At 41.8% G+C, this 17,759-nt stretch overlaps 1 protein-coding gene across 7 annotated transcripts in view; it reads right to left on the bottom strand.

Annotated features, from left to right (window-relative positions):
* Ptpn13 (protein tyrosine phosphatase non-receptor type 13) overlaps positions 1-17,759 on the bottom strand; it is a 175,653-nt gene that overhangs the window by 45,790 nt on the left and 112,104 nt on the right. For 5 of the 7 annotated variants that reach the window (XM_076546808.1, XM_076546807.1, XM_076546806.1 and 2 more), the window contains 7 exons: positions 13,690-14,104; positions 13,452-13,546; positions 11,632-11,688; positions 5,949-6,038; positions 5,381-5,488; positions 5,083-5,214; positions 607-1,064 (listed from right to left, as the gene is read on the bottom strand). In XM_076546808.1, the coding sequence (XP_076402923.1) occupies positions 607-1,064; positions 5,083-5,214; positions 5,381-5,488; positions 5,949-6,038; positions 11,632-11,688; positions 13,452-13,546; positions 13,690-14,104 (1,355 nt within the window). The remainder of the gene's footprint in view (positions 1-606; positions 1,065-5,082; positions 5,215-5,380; positions 5,489-5,948; positions 6,039-11,631; positions 11,689-13,451; positions 13,547-13,689; positions 14,105-17,759) is intronic. The other 2 variants (XM_076546810.1, XM_076546812.1) reach the window with 1 other exon arrangement.

Below are 17,759 nucleotides of genomic sequence, written 5' to 3'. Positions count from 1 at the left end.
AGTACGCCCACGCTCTCTAAAAGTCAGTGTACACCAGGGAAGCAGACTGAACCTAACTTACTTTGCTCATGTTTGCAAATTCAGTCTAAACAAGGGAGCAATAGCTAAGCCTTATTTCTGAAGGCAGAGGCTCTTGTGAGGAATACTGCGTTTTTAGTGAACAAAAGCTATGACTTGTCCTCTAAACCTTCTTGCCAATGTGAACTTATTTTCCTCTCATTTCTGGAATGAGCTGTTTCCATTGCTGTTGCTGTCACCCCAGAACTTAGGTTCTCCATGGCAACTCCAACTGCCCATCGCACGAACTATTCCTACGCAGTTGTTCAGAGTTCTCTTACTGACACGTGTTAAATATGTGAGTGATGACTAACGTACAGGAGATGAGTCCTAATCTAGCAGAGCTATTTCAGGGTTAGTGTTCAAAGCCTCTGCTTCTCTGCAAGTTGGCTTTGAATGCAGCAGCAGTTAGCAGCTGAAGATCCAAGCTGCTCTTCCTCGCCAGTCATGCCAACACTGAGTAGGTTATACTACTCTCTGATAGATGTATCACTTTTCTGCAGTTAAGTCAACAGATGCCCACCCCCAAGCATTAAAATTAAATCATGCCTTTTGCGATGTTGGATGATCCTGGTTGCTGGCATAAGTGGCGTCATCTATGTCGGAATCACCGTGATCAGAGAGCTCAGTTGTGTCAGAAATGCCTGGCCTTTTAGCTTTGCTTCGGTTACTGCCAGAGAAAATCTTCTCCATGACCTTGGACGTTACAGATGGAGATGGGCTGCCATGCTGTGACTCCTGCCAGCCTCGGTCACCTAAGTGGCCAGCAAAGAAGCCGTTGACATGGCTCTGGGACAAGCTGGCGCTTTCGGTCCTGGAGTCCTGGGAGCTGAGGCTTCCTTCCCGCAGGCCCCCAGAGAGCCCAAGAGGACTCTCTGTGACATGTCTGAGGGTGCCCCGTGGCCAGGGCTGGGCCTCTGAAGGGTCTGTAGCACTGTCCTGCATGTAGGAAGGCTTCTTCATGTAGTTTTTCATCCCATTGGCAAAATGCACGGGAGTAGAAGGCACTAAAAGTTAGGATCCAACAAAGAGAACAACGTCAAGTGATACGCAGGCCTACATATACACACTCACACACACATACATACATGCCTACATATACACACTCACACACACACATGCCTACATATACACACTCACACACAGACACATACACACAGGCCTACATATACACACTCACACACACACATACACACATGCCTACATATACACACTCACACACATGCCTACATATACACACTCACACACACACACGTGCCTACATAGACACTCACAGACACATGCCTACATATACACATACACACACACACACACGCCTACATATACACACTCACACACACACACATACATGCCTACATATACACACTCACACACACACATGCCTACATATACACACTCACACACACACATGCCTACATATACACACTCACACACAGACACATACACACATGCCTACATATACACACTCACACAGACACATACACACATGCCTACATATACACACTCACACAGACACATACACACATGCCTACATATACACACTCACACACAGACACATACACACAAGCCTACATATACACTCACACACACACACATGCCTACATATACACACACACACAGACATACACATACACACATGCCTACATATACACTCACACACACACATACATACATGCCTACATATACACACTCACACACAGACACATACACACATGCCTACATATACACTCACACACAGACACATACACACATGCCTACATATACGCGCACACACAAACACACATTTTTTTGAGACAGGGTTTTTCTCACTATGTCTTCTACAAGGCCTGGAATTTGCTATGTTGGCCAGGCTGGTGCCAAATTCATGAGATTTGCCTGCTTCTGCCTACTGAGTGTTGGGATTAAAAGAACGACCCCATTGCCCAAAAAATTAAATGAATTATAATATTTCTCAAAATATAAAATATAATGCCACATTTGAAGACGGATTCTATAAGCAATTGATATGAGACCATGACTGGAAAAAGCACGGGGACAAACAGCCAAACTAGTGGAAACACATGAACTGTGAACCAATAGCAGAGGAGCCTCCATGGAACTAGATCAGGCCCTCTGGATAAGTGAGATAGCTGATTAGCTTGAACTGTTTGGGAGGCCCCAGGCAGTGAAACGCGGACCTGTCCTCAGTGCATGAGCTGGCTTTTTGGAGCCTGGGGCCTATAGTGAGAAACTTTGCACAGTCTTGGTGTAGGGAGGAGGGGACTGGACCTGCCTCAGCTGATTGTGCCAGGCTCTGCTGACTCTCCATGGGAGACCTTGCCTTGGAGGAGGTGGGAATGGGGGGGGAGTGAGTTGAGGGGGGAGAAGGGAAGACAGGAGATCTGTGGTTGATATGTAGAATGAGAATCTACATAGAATCTAATAGAGAATCTATTAATAAAAAAGAAGGTGGATACATTCATGAAGCTCAAAATTGGTAAACTTTCTGCAAATCAAATTGGCAGCACCTGCCAAAACCCGAATGTACATACAAATCCAAGATACAGAATCACAGACTAGTGTAAAAATATTTTCTTTTTAGTAAAAATGCATGTACGTGTTTTCTACATTTATCATACATACATAAGCCACACAAATACCAACAACATAGAAGACAACATATACATCAGACAGTTTCCTTCAGGAAATGGAGCCAATTTTTAGTACATATTTTGTGATTTACATAAATTACCTTCATTTTAATACGTCCCTTTAAAGAAATTGGCAGAGAGAGGGGGAGGGAACTGGTATAATATGAATGTGTCCTTCAAGTGCACGTGCTGGAGACTGAGGCAGCTTACCATGGACGTGCTAAGACCACACGGCTCTCCACCCCCACGAGTGGGTCACTGCCAGTGTGAGCACGGTTTCACTGCGACTCCAGCATCTCTTGTGCACAACCTCTGCCATGAGACGAAGAAGTCCCCCCTGCCCCCACCCCCACGCCATAGTGCCTTGACCTTCGGTTTCCAGTGTCCACAGCTGTGGGAAACTGATCTGTGCCCAGCATGGTGGAACATGCCTGTAATGGCAGACTCTGGGAGTGAGGGCAGGAGGACGCTGCTTCAGGACAGCCTGTGTTACATAGTGAACTCCAGGCAAAGCTGGCTACAAAGTGAGACTACTGTCCCCACAGAAGAAACCGGGTGAGGGTATTCAGTTACAGTGGCATACAACAGACCAAGACAAGACCTCTCTCTTTGGTGACATAATTGAGAAAGAAAGCCTGGAGTACATACTGGTGAAGCTTGTAGTTTGTCTGACTTTTGTCTTTTTCTAAGTGACACTCGTGATGCTACAGAGTAGTGACACATCATGATAAAATTAATCTAGCTTTCTGAAGAACAAGTTCACATGATCACATTTCAATCTGGATCAAACAAACAAACAAACAAACAGCCCTTCTCTGGTCTCCGTCTCAGGTAACGCTCTCCCATCAAGGGCCGTTCTGTCAACTCTACCTCTCCCAGCAGTCATGCCCACACATGTGTCTACTGGGGGCTTTACACTCATCTCCCCCACAAAAGTTTAATTTCCACAAAGGCAGTGGTTTTCTATCTTGTACATTCTACACACTCAATAGATCCCTGAACAGATGAACATCTTTTTTATAGAACGTCGGTTAAAAGAAATTAAACTCCTTTGGAGGAGGAGTTAAGGGAATGCATTTACTCTGAATTCACCCCCACCCCCATCAAAAGCAATGGAGAAAAATGGGGCTCAACATTCTGCTATAAAAAGAGAGCCCTTGGCTGCTTGGAACTCAGAGGTTTGCACTAATTTCCAACTGCAGCCTCCACCCTTCATGTGAGATGAGGAAGTTTAAGAGTGGAAGGCTCTCGCATGTGCTGGAGTGTGCAGTGTTTATAGTAAACAAATGCTTCTATAATATTTAAAATGTGCATGACATACTTCATACATATGCATATACACGCGTATAATAGTTACTAAATACAAGAACAAACAAACCATAGCCTGAATTAAGAAACTACGCCACAGCACAGTGCAAGAAAGTTTGGTTTTGCATTTTTTAGCCCAGCATCTAAATCATACCTAAAATTTACCTCAACTATTTTCAATGCTTTTTTTCTTTCATTCCAGTTTGCTGGGATGGGGTCTTGCAATGCAGCCCTGGCTGACCTGGCAACTATTACGTCGTCTAAGCTGGCCTCAGGCCTGTGGCAACCCTCCTGCCTCATCTTCACAGGCACAGGCCACAATACCAGGTCTAATTTTAAGTTCTTTAACATATTCTTAAGGTATCTCAAGAACGAAAGTAACTTACATAATACCTAGCATTTTGATATTTTTGAAAAATATAATTAATAATGACAGTCAAATTGGACACTTAAATTCTTGATATGTACCTGAAATGTACTAGTCACATAACTTAATTTTCACCATTTGCTCTCTGTCAAGGTGGGAGTCTGGGTAGTGGAGACTGTGGGCTGGTGCCTGGCTAGTGCCTAAGGCACTGTCCGTCCCCCCCCCCCCATGTGCTGTCCTCACCAATACTCATAGTAATTCTGTGTGATGAATGCAGGATGAGGGAGGCAGGATGAGGGAGACTACCGTCTATTCTTTAAGTGGCAACAAGAATATGGGTTTTGGTTTTACTAAATTTCTCATTTGTCATTTTCCTTTTCATAAAGTTGATGTTTGGACAGGACTTTACAGTAAGTATTACATAACTACATCAATCACATAATGACAGCAAGGCCTAATTCTCACGGGACTAAGAGAGGACACACAAGATATGGAAAAACAAATGACATCAATTTTACATGACTAAATTCATTTTTGTTCAAACTACTGAAGACAAGTGATACAGAAAAAAAAAATCTCAAAATGAAGAAGTTATACTGATGCATGAATTGCAGCACCAGGACGAGCATGTGTGGAACTTCCAGAAGGGAAATAGACAGCTGACATGCATCTCCCCAGCCAGGCACTGAGGTACTTACGATGGGACTTCCACAGCATTACCTTTGGATGGCTTTTCTTTTGGCTGGGAGATGACAAGTGTCACATCTTCAGGTGCATTCTGCAGAATGTCAACTGCAGCATGGTGACTAACCCCCTCCAGACTCACACTGTTCACAGATATCAAGCGGTCTCCTGAAAAATGCACAATCCAGTATTTTCAACAACAATGCAAGACTCATGGTAAATCTTAGAAATTCCACCCTTTCTCATCATTTTTGCTTTGCTTAAATTTACTTTTGCCCTCTGTCCAAATTCATGTATTAGAAAGCACACAGGAAATCATCAAAATGTGAAGTACCAGGCTTTAAGCATCCATCCAAGTCAGCTGGTCCTCCAGGGGTAACTGAACTGATAAATACACCTAGGTCCAGTCTTCCCATCTTTTCCCCACCAATAATTTGAAATCCTGTAAAACAGAACATTTAGGTTTTTTTTTTTTATGATATTGGTTCTTTTAATGACTCATGATTTGTTCACTCGAAACAAATACAGATGCTAAGATAAAATGATTAAGTCTGTGAGAAGTATTCACTGAACATTTTCTTTGGCATTTGGTGACCAGGGTGTGGAGCAGGGTGGACGGAAGTGGGCAGTCAGCATCTCGGTCAGAGGTGGGGGGGGAGGGACACGGGGGGGGGGGTGTTGGGGGGAGTAGGGGGATAGGTTAAGGGCAGGGAAGGGGCAGGGAAGGGGCAAGCAGCAGCACATCAAATGGTCCACATGTTAGAAAATGTCACAGTGAAACCTGCTTGTCTGAGTGCTAACTGAGAAGTAGATAAACAAAAACAAGAGAAGGAGGAAAGTGTGGCCAGCGGTTCTGGGCCCAGAGCTGCTTCCCGCTCCCGTGGATTCTCATGGCGACTCACCTAAGCCATGCTTTGAGTCTTTCTTCAGGTTCACCAGCGTGATCTCCCTTTCTGGTGAAGACACAATGCTCCATCTTTTGTGCAGTGTATCTATGAAGAGTTTGCAATTTAAAAAGAAAACAGACAGAATAAACTGCGGCATTAGGACTACTAGCTCGTTCTAATTTAAACAGTAACAAAGTATTAATGGATCTGCTTGAGCACTTAAAAATAGAACTTCAGGTCACCACAGTTACTAGCATTTTATAGTGATTTATCATCTATAAGCAACTGCACCACATTTACTCCTTCTAAACAGTCCCTCTTAAAACAGTTTGTAGTCGTCTACAAGGGAGCTTCTGCAGCTCAGGGGGACAAATGCTTCGAGCCCTGCTCAGAGCCAGCCAGGCAGACAGCAGCGCAGAGCACTGGACCATCAGGTGTTCGGAGTTCACCTTTCTGTTGCCTCACAGTAGGCTGGTTCGTTTAGACAATTGTCATGTTAAAATGTTCTCTCAGGGCCTGAAGAGTTGGAACAGCAAAAAGTATGTGTTGCTCTTGCAGAGAACCTGGGCTTGGTTCCTAGCACCCATGTGGTAGCTGTTGGGGGCACTGCATACATGTGCTTTACTGACATACATGCAGGTAAGATACTCATACACATAAAGGAAAAATAAAATTTGTAAAAAATAAAAATTTCAGGAAGCAGACAAAGGCAGATCTCTGTGAGTTCAAGGCCAGCCTGGTCTACAGAGAGTGTTTCAGGACAGCTAGGGCTGTTATACTGAGAAACCCTGTCTCTAAAAAAAATTAAAAAAGAATTCCCTCCAATATGTTGATGTATTATTTATAAATTAGTAAAATACTATTATTGAACACCTGAATAAAACAGTAATAAAAATAAACTGGATTTAGTTTTTAAAACCCACCTTTTGTGGGGATTTTATGTTAAAGTAACAACCAGTCTATCACATCTACACTCTAAAGGTTTCCCACCATCATCTGCAGTTGAGGAATAAACAGTTTAACATTCTTCATCTTATAGCTGTCACTCTCCAGAATAATGACTTAACATTTAGGTCAGGGAAGTTAATTATCTAGATAAATTTCAACATCTGAAATGCAATTTGCTTTTTCTAATTTCTTCTTACTTTTTATCACTTGCAAACATCTTAATTAAACCAATAAATTACAACATTTAATTGCCACATTAGTCAAGCATATTAAAAAATTCAAGCACATAGAGAAACACATATACACACATGCATGCAAACACACACAGGCATGCACACAAATGAGTTGTTAATACGGACTGCAGAGTCAACTGGTCTGTGTATGAAGGTGAGCATGGTGGTAAGCTTTAACGTTCAGAAAGATAGTTTTATAAATTGAATCTTTAAGTTTAAGTCTATATTGTTCTCAATACTGATGCTTTTTGTAAACAAACAAACACACAAAACAACCCAGAGATTATGTCTCCATTGAAACATAAACCAGAAATTCCTTAAACTTCTACACACATTTTTCTAATAACTGAAACCATTCTCAGCACGGATCTTTTTTGCTGTGTGTTCTGACATCTAAGACCAGGCATGGATTGAAATTAGTGTTAATATGTTATAGGAATTGACACACACAAAATGTACTGATGCCTAAGGAATAAAAATCGACACTTCAAAGTCTAGAAATAAATTCTTTTACTCCAAGGAAACCAGAACCATTATTTCCTGTCAGCAGTGACTTTAGCCTCGTGTCTGAAGGGCCATCTTAACACATTGACCTGTCTGTAGCTCACACGTCCTTTTACAACTAGAACTTATTGGTCATCGCTAACAGCAGTAGCAATGTGGCATCTGATAACTTCCTGATGACATCACACAGAACATCACTGGACAACACTACGAGGATCCATGTATACCAGACAGTACCAAGACAAATGCGTCAGCTGTCTCCTGAGCAGCTTTGACAACACTGTCTAAGCAGCCTCCCTTCCTTTTCCTAAAATGGGCAATAAGCTTTAGTTTTCAGTTGGAACAAACATAAAACAATCTAGAGCAAGACCCCAAAACAAAGTAAAGCAAACAAGAGTGCGGTCACAGTAATGGCTGAAATAAAAAAGGACTTAATTGAGGTGCTAAGAAGATACTGCAGATCTAATCAAAGTATACTGCAAAGCAATTGCACAGTGAGTCGCTTTGAACTTTCTACCCCCGCCCCCTCCAATTTTCAGAATTAAACTCTTGGTGCATAGGAATTTGGAGATTTAGAAACTGATGAGATTCATCATTCTGTGGCACTTGATAAGTCCAAATGCATGTAGTTAGTAGAAAAACGAATTCCCTGGCAGTATGGGCAGGATAAAATAAAAATTAGACTGGGGGAAATGATGGTTTCCAGGGTACTCTCTTGTTTACTGTGGCTTAAGAATAGAAAGGTGTGTAACCCTGCAAGGTTTTAAATGGAAACTTCTCACAATTCTGAAGCAAAAGTCCATCTGGTTTATACAGAGTAGTCCTGCCTCTTGTCAGTTTTATGAATGGTCTTATGAGGTATGTGTGAAGAGTCACTAAGCATTCTTTCAAAGAAGATAGGTAGTTTCTTCACTTCCACCTCTAACAGGTTGGTAACAGGATTAATTATTCATAACACTCATCTGGTGTGTGTGTGTGTGTGTGTGTGTGTGTGTGTGTGTGTGTGTGTGCGCGCGCGCGCGCGCGCATGTACGTTTGTGCATATGTGTATGTGTGCGTGCGTGCACATGTATCTCCCTAATTAGAAACATCAGAGCTTGCTTACTCAAAGATTCTTGACTGTGACTTCAGCACTTATTCATTTTGGTTAGTCTACTATCCTTCAAATATCTACTGAGCAACTTTCATATCAGCACCCATCATTAGGCATTTTGAAGAAATAAAGCAAGGCAATGGATATGAAACCTGCTAGCAAGTGTGAGGAGGCCAAGCTCTAGCTTTAGCACAAAACAGACTGCTAATAATAATGTCAGAAAAAAAACCCACATTCATAATAAAAGGGAAAATATGTCAATCAAATGTCTGCATTCAAAAAGCAGGTGTCAGGACTATAGAGGGGTCCCAGAAAGCGCTACAGAGTGACAGCCTGGACGGCCTCTTCCTGCTGGGCATGAAAGAGGTGACGCCAAGGAAGCAGGTAGGATGCTCCCGAGTAGATGGTGCAGCAGGAGTTGAAGGAATCCTTGATTAGAAATGGAAGGCAGCTCTGCTGCACCCCACCCCCACCCCCACCCCATTTTCAACACTCTGCTCAGCCTCGGTGGTGTCTACAGGATCACCTGTGGAGGTGCTAACACTTCAGCATCCGTACAAGCCGAGTGTGGGCTCCCTTCAGTTCTCTGTACACAGATGCTGTGCCTGTGTAAATCAAGTTATCTGCAGTGCTAGTCAACGACCAGGGCTGCCGAGTCTCTGTGTCCATCATTTATGAAGAGAGTTCTGGGTTACTTTAACTTTATGAAAACAAACACAAACGAATGCATGAATATAAGGAGGACTTATTAAATCCCCCAAATAGTTCTCTTTTCCTACTATCATGTATTATAAACACAGCATTTATTTTTTCAACTATTTAAAAGTAAAGAATCTTAACTTGAAATTTCCAGTTCTTTAAGTAAGCATGCCTGTGCTATACCCAGTCACGTCTCCCTGGAACCAGTGACAGGATTGTGTGTGAGCCCTTGCACTAGGGCCTGCTCATCTCTCAGAAGTGCCTGTGGGAGCTATGCAGTCTTTAGTCAGAACACTCATGATGAGTTCCCTTACCTACAAACAGCACGGCTTTCTTCTGACAAGGCAACGCTGTGCTGAGACAGATTTTAGGAAGTGGATAGTGTTTCCACTGCTTTCTAGGCAAGGAAAACATATTCTTTGAGACATAAACTACACCCTAGCCTGTATTAGGCAGCCTCAGGCTGACTGACTGGAAGAGCCAATGAGAAGATGCTTTGGGTAATGTTACCCCAGGGAAGAGACCTACTTCAAATCTTGGGGCTAATGGGCCAGTGGCACCATATTGGTATAAAAGCAGTTCTTTGAACTGTTGTTCTATTCTTTGTTTGTTTGTAGACAGGGTCTTACTGTGTCCCTTGGTTAGACTGGACCTAGATCTGCCTGCCTCTGCCTCCCATGTGCTGGGATTCAAGATGTGCACCACCACACCCCACTCTGCTACACTATTTCATCTGCTAACCATTATGATGGAAAGTATATTCTGTAATTTCTGTGTCAGCACATAGTAGTTCAGACAGTTGGTTATGTATCATCTATCAGGCCCACACAACCCATAGAATGAAAAGGCTTGGTATAGATAAACATTTAGGTTCCTTTCATTCCTCAGTTTACACCTCTTATGCATCTAGTGAGTTTTCCTGTCTGCTCAGTTTTTAAGGGCACTTTGGACTTCCATTTTTAATTATCATGTTGCAGGTATTTTAACTGAATCTTACTAACAGGAAAATTAACATTTGACATCACAATGGCCTTGACATCTGAACAAGTTCTAGTATGTACTATAGAATTTCATTTCTCCTTGAACACTGTGTTACCCCTGGCATTAGCAACTGGCCATAAGGTGATAATTAGGATTGATACTGGATAAAGGACCAGGCTATGTTACTCTGGACCAAGAGAACTTTATGTATGTATGTATGTATGTATGTATGTATGTATGTATGTATGTATGTATGTATGTATTTATTTATTTATTTATTTTTGAGACAGTCTATTATGTACCTCTGGCTGTCCTGGAACTCACTATGTAGACCATGCTAGCCTTGAACTCACAGAGGTTCATGCACCTGCCTATGCCTAACAAGTGCTGGGACTAAAGGTGTGCACTACTACTGCTTAGCTGAACACTTAATTCTCAACAGTTTTAATTGAGTTCAGTTGGGAAGGTTCAAAAGGAATTCTAAAAAAAATACAGCTTTTAGGATTTAAGGGTAAGAGTTGAGCAGAGTAATACATATATATATAGGTAGATAATAATGGGACTATTTTCTACCCATAAAGCTGTTAGAAAGATCAAGTAAGATAAACATTTTCAATCTAAACTATAAACAGTTTGAATATAGACTCAAGTCACTGTCCACAGTCGGCCATCTCCCTACAGCTCTTTTTCTTAGTGTCTAAATTGGGAAGATGCACATTTAATAAAGTCTTCTAATACTCAGGACAAGACTTAAAACTGGTCCCACTGTGTGCTCCAACTTCATGCTGACCCCATATGCTTCCTCACCAACAACATTGCTATTATTTTTGCATGCTTCCAGTCTCTAATCAGACTGTGCCCTCCATCTGAAATGCTTATCTCTACTGTCTTCTTGAGAAAATCCTCCTGTGAGGTCTTGAGTATAGTCCCTCGGTATCTGAGAAACAACAGAACGACTTAGCTCAAGCATCCCCTTCAGATCACCTCGAAATTATCTCTGTCCCATGCCACTGCCTCAGCCTTCCAAGCAGGGTCCTTTCCTAAGCTCCCATTCATTCCTGCATCAGCAACAGCCACAACCACAGGTCCCATCACACTGCCACCCCAGTCTTCAACTGTGACCAAGGCCTGGAGTCTTGGCTTGGAATGAAGTCTCCACGCTTATGCCCAGATCATTATGTAAGGAACAAGAAAAGAAAAAAAATATGATGGAATGAGGGAAAACATTTTGTAAACCTACCATTGTCTTTAAAGGGTACTTGGGATGAAGATTTTCCAGAACTAGGCAAAGCCATTCCTGTGGTATAAATTAAATTATTAGACATTTTATAAAATGGTCAGAAACTACAGAAGTAAAAATTTTTTTTTCGGAAAACTCCACTAAAATCAATGAAACATTAAGGCAGCAATGTTTTCTTCGATTTACACTGAGAGAAATGTCTTATCACAAAGGGCATACTATTTCTAAATAATAAAGCTTATTAACTTGTTTGGGGCCACACATTTAAACTCAAATGTGTTGTTTCTGATAATGACAGTTAGATATATCAACATGAAATGTTTATAATGAAATGAGTTTCAAAAATACTTGTCCAAATGTTAAAAGAAAATGTAATATTCAATGACTGGATAAAATAAAAAAATTCAGAAAATAAATAGATCTGATAGGTTTGTTTTATTTCATTTCTGATCCTATATAGCCTAGGTTAGCCTCACACGTGCGACACAGGCAACACTGGCCTTAAGCTCGTGACCCTTCTCCTCCTTACACGTGCTGGGACTATGAGCCACACCCACAGCAAGGCTATCCAGGCTTTCCTGTGGGACAGCTATGACTCTCTTGATATCACAGGTTTTCCATGGAGAATGAAGTCTTCCAAATGGGATAATCTTACAGCTCATGAGATCTCATTATATGTAAACATACTTTAAAAAATCATTTCCTACAATGCTCAGTCTCTCTTACCCTAAATTTCAATATAGGTTTATCCTATGGGATATAAGCTTGCATTTTATCTGCTTCAGTCTTTTCCACTGATTCAAAACTGAAGATAGTATAACCTCTGAAAGATGTGAATGCCTCCATCCACAAAGTCATGTTGCTTGCCATAAATATCAACTACAATGAAGAGTTCTCCTGTGACTTCATTTATTTTATGTATCCCCAATCCAACTACAAACTGAAAAACGAAGTTTTAACACCTGGTAACTAGGGACAAACTGTGGTCTAAGGAGAGGAATCAGTAGACTCTGATGACACAAGAGGACGGATCCTCTTCCTCTCTCTTTAGCTGAGCAACAGTTCAATTTTCTATGCTCAAATATCTACTCTCCTTGACAACAGCTTCACTGGATTTTCCTTTTAAGATGCACAAGGCAAAGAACTACTCAACGTAGGGTGGTGTTCAGGTATACATACACATACACACGTGTAGGTACACTTTCACATACACCCCTTTAATAGGGACAGGGGCTTGCTATGCTGGTCTTGAACTCACAATCTTATAACCTCAGTCTCCTTCCATGCTGGGATTATAGGAGTATACCACATCACCCAGAATCACACAATTTCAAGACCTAGGTAATTAATAGGCCCCAAGTAACAAGTTGGCAAAATCTGAAAAAAAAAAAAAAAACTTAATTAAAAATTGCCATCTATCAACCATAGAGGTTTTCACAAAGTTATCAAAGGTTTTGGAGGCTATTCCAATCCTTTTAAGCTAAAAGAAACCTAAACCTATCCTTCAAAAAGAAAACACAGCACTCTCTGAGCCCGCTCGCACAGGCTTATAGGAAGGCGGCCAGGGAAAGCAGTGCAGAGCTGTGTGCAAGGCCCAGGTACTCGCTAGGATGCCCATGGCCACGTGACCAAGAGGAAGCTAAGCAGTACTGGCATGAAGCAGTCCCAAGTTCAGTCAGGGACTGACTTCTACTTGAGGCATTTTAAGTATTCACAGTCTGAGCAATTAGAATTCACAGCAACAGGTCGGCAGCTCAAGGATCTGCTCCCTTCACTAGGAGCAGGAGCTCTGGGGGGAAGGAAAGTGTGGCAGTGCTGACCTAGAACATATGCTTGACCGGGGTCTTCAGTGGATGAGTCTGATTCATGTTTCCTCCTTTCAGGGCTTCTAGTTAAACTGGCAACAGACTTTGAACTGAAGAGGGAAAAGGAAGGCAGGAGGGGAAGTGTCAATGTAAGAAGAATATGGTGAAAGTCATAAAATGTCTAAACAAAACCAAATGCATGAAATGTGGAATGTACAAGGAGCTGCTTTGGGTTAGTCAACCACGCTCTTACTTATTAAGCTTTGTGAGTCCTGCCAATGAGTCTGTGTCAGATCTGGCCATCGGGTACAGTGGTTTTCCCACCATCTCCGCCAAGGCTGGTGGTAGGGACTCCATGTTAATGACCTGCTTCCGATGAGGATAGAGAGAGGCCTGACTGAGGTCATGATAGGATTTACTCATCCCTCTAGGCTTTTCCTCCCATGAAGCTCTGTCATTCTTCTCTTTTGAGCTGTTTTGCAATGGCTGGAAAAGCGACAGCTCTGAGCAGGAGAGCCTCTTCAGAATCTCAGCTTGTACCGACACGGGTCGGACGGCAAGTTTGTTGAGGGTGCTGCTGGCCAGACTGCCAGTGCTGATCGCGCGGCCCATATTAAATCCTCTAACGGACTCTGCTTGCAGGTTCAGGCTCCTAAACGAAGCTCTCTCTACAAGGAAACAGGATTGCTTTACACGGTGGAAACACTGCAGTACCTTCATGAGAAGAGTTATTTTAATAGGCAAAATACAGCATGCAGGTCTTAACGATCTCAATGGCCAGCATTAGCTGGGAGCTTCCCAAGTTGGCACCTGAGGGTTTTAGAAAGGAGTCAGTGGGTTCCGACTGTCATACACCACTCCATCCTTTTTTGCTTTCACCAGCCTGAGCCTAAGCATTTCTTACTTCACCTACTAACTCTCTTTCATCCTGTGAGGTTTGTGACTTAGGCTGGTACACCCCAAGTCCCTTATGGCTTTCCACACTGACAACAAACTTTTTAACCCTCATAGTATTTCTGCTGAAATATCGGCAAACTAAGAGTGGGGAGAAGGGTTGATGAAACCAGGATGTGTTGCCATGTCTGAAAAGGCAGCTCTGCAGAGGAGAGCTTTAGCAGAGAAGTCCTTGATTATTGCATTTCTAAAAAGCTTACTATAGACTGAGAAGATATCACACCACTCTGCAGATACACAAAAAACCAGTGAGAATAATACATCACAATTGTAAGCTGTATTCACTGTAGCTCAATAATGCAGTTATAAGCCAAACACCTTTAGGGCAAATTTTCATGCTATTATACCACTGTGCCAACTCCACCTTCCCATCTCCACTTTACAAATTAATGAGGCACTGGAGCCAGGGACAGTCGAATGACCCCCATCTTCTTCCCTTTTTGTGTCTGTGAGCATGGGACTGACTATGCTTACACTTTGTTTACTATAAATGAAGAGCTAAAGCCTGCTTTTAGAAGTTAAATTTAGAGCTACTTGAGGTCAAGCCTGAGTTATTCTCCATCATCACTGCAGTACTTTGACATCTGAAGCTATTAGCAAAGCCGCTGTATCACCTGCAAACAAGACCTAGGACAGAGCTTCAAATGACTTTGTTGTCTGTGAATTAGGTAAACCACATCACAAATCATTCTCTGGGTCCCACAGCAACTAGTAAAATAGGGGTACACTCTATTTGCGTATTGTGTAAAGTGTGACAAGTATGTCAAACAGCTGGAAGAACTTCTTTTTAAAGAGAAAATGCTGTGATTACTAACTTAGATTCCATCTCACTTATCTTCTATTTCTGAGAAGATTAGTAATATTCATGCATCAGAATGAACCTTGAATTAACATGCCTCATTATCACCAGGAAACAGTGGTCCTTTTCTATGACGGAAGCAGAATTCAAGATCTTTGTCTGTACCCAAGAATCCCCAGAATCTTCTTAAACTTAAACTATGGGGTTTTTATTAGAGTGGAAAACATTATTTCTATTCTCTTTTACTATGACAGGACTCTTTAATCTAAGAAGAAAACAGTCAACTCAGTGATAGTAAACACCTCAACATCCAAAATTGGCAGCAATAAGGGGGATCCGTTCAATAGGTTTTGTCTCCTGAGCATATCAAGGACTGTCCCTTTCAAATCCATCCACAGCTCACTGCCTCACGGTCACAGCTTTGAGTACAACCATTTGCTGATCTCATCAACTCCACTGCCTTCCACCTGGAGCGGACCCAGCATGCACCAACAGCGAGGGCAAACAGTAGGAGCTGTAATCTGACTCTGGTGCTCTGAGTCAGCCTGAAGCGCACAGCCTGGCTGGCTTCACACACAACCTGCGCCTGCGGCTGCTCCTTCTAATCCACGTTTGCTCCTGGTGGTCTCCTCAGCACTCTCTACTTCCTCACAGTGTTGACTTTCCCGCAGGCTCTTTTGAAGATAGACTCCATTTATTCTGTTATTCCTTAGTGCTTACTACTTAATAGTATGTGCTAAATAAATGATTTATTCTTTTCATCCCATGAGTTAGCTATATATAAACTCTTGCTAGAAGTGAGGAGACCAACATTGCACCCCCCACTGGATTCTTACCATCATCTAATCAGGGGTGACACTTTCTACTCTGAACTTATTTCCTTATTAGGAAAACTGGGACTTAATGACCTCTGGGTTCTTTAGAAAATCAGCATTCTCCAGTACTAATATGTAGCATACATGTGTTAGTCCACCAACCTCCTATGGATTATACCAGTAATTTTCACTTGTTTAGTTCAGGCAGGTAAACAAGTACATGGTAACTTCTAACACAACTCAGAGTGGGACACAATTCCTTTGAAGGTTTTATAAAATATGGGGAAGTATAGAGACAATACCATCTTGGAGTGTTTTCTCCATGACTTCAAGGCTAACTTGCTATCTGAAGTCTGGAACTGAGTTTGTAAAATATACAGAGTATGTGCCGAAAGAAAAGGAGCCTCTGAAACTTCAGTTTCTTCCCTAAGGTCATTTGTACACGACATGCTACTACTGCAGGTAAATGGTGCATGATATACGGTGTATGGCAGACGGTACAGAAGCCCACAGCCGAGGGGCAGCGGTAGTGTCTACTGTGGCTCATATGACCACTGCTACTACAAGTATTAGCGGTACTACTATTGCTGATCAGTGGTACAGAAAATGGTAATGCAGTGATGAAGACTGAACCCAGCACCTCATATATACCAGACAAATACATTCCCATTCAACTCGATGTCCTCAAGCCTGTCTGCTAGATGTGCTTAAAGTACTCTAGAGGTACGGATTAATTTGTACTTTGCAATGGCCTTTTGATATATAGATTATTACTGCGACAATAATTTTACAGATGGAGGAACTAAGACAGCTTTTGTAGTATGCCTGAGCCTTCTGATCTGTAACAGTCTGGTTTGAATATCAGCAGTTTTACTCAAGGTAAGAATTGTGCATAACTGTAGATCAAACATTCTCTTAATGTGAAAATCCAAAATCCAAAATGCTCTAAGAGCTGAAACTTTGAGTGCTGAACAGACATTTCAAGTAGAAACTCAGTGCCTGGCTTCATCTGACAGGTCTCAGTCAGAACATTAAGAACAGTGTAAAATCACCTGCAGGTCCACATGTGTGAGGGGAAGATGAGGCACAGACTCTGTTTAGATTTAGGTCCCCTTCCCTCACATGCGTCTCCTTATGTGTTTGCAGATATTCCAAACTCTTAAAAACTTCAGAATGAGAAACATTCTAGTCTCCCTAAAATTTGGATATGGGATACCCAATCCAATGTGAAACATTGAAGAGAAGATCAACCTCACACTTTTATCTTCTGATTTCTCCCTACTCTATCACATATAAAATGATATGATCGCTCATTGTTCAGTTCTGGTTTGTACTGAACATTGAGCCAAGCAGGAATGCTGATATCTTTAATTGGTTTGGTACTTTGTTGTACTTTTAAAAAAATGTAGAATCCTGTACAATTTTTAGCAAAGCAAAGTAGGAAAATAAAAGGTAATGTGATAATAGCCAAATCTACCATATTTTAAAACTTATATATGAAGAAATTCAGTGAAAATGTAGATTCTAGGGATGCAACTTCCAAAGACTGTGATTCTGTAGGTTCACATAAACTCCTAGAACCTTATGTTAGGGGAACACATGGCCTCCACTTAGATCCTGAGGGGTGACAAACATCTTCTTACAGTTTGCCATCCCCCAGTCCACGCTAGAGGAAAAACTTTCTATAACATTTCAGAATGAAAAGTCCCAGAAAAGAATTCAGAAACATGGGTCACTGGAGTATGCTAAACTTTC

This window comes from Peromyscus maniculatus, chromosome 10 (assembly GCF_049852395.1).
Source record: "Peromyscus maniculatus bairdii isolate BWxNUB_F1_BW_parent chromosome 10, HU_Pman_BW_mat_3.1, whole genome shotgun sequence".
Classification (NCBI taxonomy): Eukaryota; Metazoa; Chordata; class Mammalia; order Rodentia; family Cricetidae; genus Peromyscus; species Peromyscus maniculatus.
This window is presented reverse-complemented; position numbering and strand designations above follow the sequence as displayed.